This window comes from Hordeum vulgare, chromosome 2H (genome assembly GCF_904849725.1).
Source record: "Hordeum vulgare subsp. vulgare chromosome 2H, MorexV3_pseudomolecules_assembly, whole genome shotgun sequence".
Lineage (NCBI taxonomy): Eukaryota > Viridiplantae > Streptophyta > Magnoliopsida > Poales > Poaceae > Hordeum > Hordeum vulgare.
In genome coordinates this window covers 624,680,506-624,682,684 of record NC_058519.1, presented here as the reverse complement: position 1 = coordinate 624,682,684, position 2,179 = coordinate 624,680,506, and the positions used below count along the sequence as shown (strand labels likewise).

The 2,179-nt window shown below is 59.1% G+C and overlaps 1 protein-coding gene across 1 annotated transcript; it reads right to left on the bottom strand.

Moving 5' to 3' along the window:
- Window positions 1-264: 264 nt before the first annotated feature.
- LOC123430937 (agmatine coumaroyltransferase-1-like) lies at window positions 265-1,872 on the bottom strand. Its single transcript, XM_045114766.1, has one exon. It carries the CDS (start codon window positions 1,749-1,751, stop codon window positions 432-434), a length of 1,320 nt encoding a protein of 439 aa, XP_044970701.1. The 5' UTR covers window positions 1,752-1,872; the 3' UTR covers window positions 265-431.
- Between the last annotated feature and the right edge of the window lie 307 nt (window positions 1,873-2,179).

Sequence of the window (2,179 nt, the reverse complement as noted above, 5' to 3'; positions counted from 1 at the left end):
ATGAATAGACAATAATTTTACCTTTTGAAAGTGGTTACGCAGGTCGTTCGTGGAGCAAAGTCCACTGGTTCGAATCCTAACCTAATTATTTTTTGTTTATTATAGTTGTGTAGTAACAGGTGGGACCCGATGGTCAATGAGACATACTCTTGGTGTTAGTCTATCCGGCACTGCAAGTGAGCCTTGCGCCAAACTGGCATGTCTAGTCATCAATACATATGTATCTAGACATGATTTAAACTGTATTTGAACCATATTGCCAAGTTTTAAACCAATTCGGTGTATTTTTCAAGTTCAGGCATCAAAGTGAACATCCATGACAAGTTCGGGCACCATTGGTGTTATTACCTCAAAATAGAACTAGGCAAGTGGCTAACGTTGATCCGACAGCAGGCACACATTGGCACATGGCAGGTACGTGCAAACGGGACCTAGTCGAGGCTGTAGCAGCAGTTCTTGAAGGTGTTCATGTCGCGGCTAAAGAGTGGCACGTAGGCATCCACGCTGCCGTCGCCCAAGAAGGACGGCAGCAGGATGAGCAGGCCCTCCACCGGCAGGTAGCTGGGCATGAAGAAGAATGGCCGCCCGCCGCCGAAGTCCATGTCGTAGAACGGGATCCGCAGCCAGCTGTCGACCTCGATGTTGGGGCTCAGCACCATGTCCGCCGCGTCGGCCGTCGCCACCAGCCGCTCCTTCTCCACCGCGCCGGAGTTGGCGAAGTCGATGAAGGACTTGAAGTAGCCATCGTTGATCCGGGCCACCTCCCGGCTGATGAGCTCCACCGCGTGCTTCACCGGCCTGGCCACGAGCTCCCCCGCCGTGGTGGTTGGCCGCGCCCAGAGGATGACGTTGCCGGTGTATCCGTCCGGCACCTGCGGGCTCATCCGCGCTCTCCCGTCCACGGCGATGGCGACGCTGGTGGTCTCCCCGCCGTCGAGCCCGCGCGCCATCGTCATGCTCCGCCACAGGTGTGCCACCACGCACTGCAGGGTGCTGCAGGGTCTGGGCGCGCCAGCCGACGCCTGCGCCTTGAGCTTGGAGATGAACTCCCGGCTGAAGTGCACCTTGTTCACCACCACCTCGTCCTCGTCGCCGTCCGCACCACAGACAACGTCGTGTGCCTTCTCGTAGGGCTTGAACTCGACGCCACGGTGCTCGTACTCGACGTGCAGCGGTTCGCGGGGATGGAAGAAGGAAGCACGGTCGTGCACCGGGACGGGGTCGATGGCGGCGCCGCGGGTGGCCTGGCTCCACGCGACGAAGAAGTTGCCGGTGGAGCGGCCGTCGGACACGATGTGCTGCGTGGTGAACCCCACGACGAGCGACCCGCACGCGAACCGCGTGACCTGGATTAGCATGAGCTCCTCTGGCCCGTCGTCGCCGCTGGGGTGCAGGCTGAGAACCTCCGACGTGGGCTTGAGCGGCATGACGCTGTCGAGCGCCACGTCGGCCGTCGCCTCCACGAACCGCGCGCCGGCGTCGTTGAGCAGGATCGCGCGGTCGCCGTTGGCGTCGACGCCGAGCCGCCCGGCCCACTCGCGGTAGTCCACCAGCGCTCTGCCCAGCCCGGCCTCGAGGATGGCGTTGGGCGGCGCCGGCGCGTGGAAGGCGTAGATCACCGAGATGTACGTGTCGAAGTTGGCCTTGTCGAGCACGGTGAGCGGGACGACGTCGGCGGTGCACCCCGGAGCGACGCCGCAGGCGCCGTACTCGGGCTTGACGGCCTTGGACGAGTGCACGGTGATCTTCATGTGGACAATCGAGAATGCACGTACGTAAAGGAGCTTATTGCTCAGTCACACGAGGACGTGTGTGTGTGTGTTCGTGGGTAATGAGGTGGCTCAGCTGGTATTCGAATTCAGAGGTGTGGCTCAGCTGGATGAGACATGAGAGGATGTCGAGTGTTTATATAGAGAGCTGGAGAGCTGGAGATATAGGTGGGCGCCGCATCAGTCGAGCAAGTGAGATTAGCTCGGGGGGTGGAGGAACAGCAGATGAGATAGCCGAAAGGGGAGACCCCGGGTAATAGATTTCCTTTTTCGGTTTAGGCTTGAGATAAATCAGGAACTGAACTGAGCACTCCACAAGTATGGATTGGATTGTTTCAACCTAGTCGATCTCTTATATTTAACGAGCTAAAAACAAGGACAACACTCTGCGCGGGCGCCGGCCCAACAGT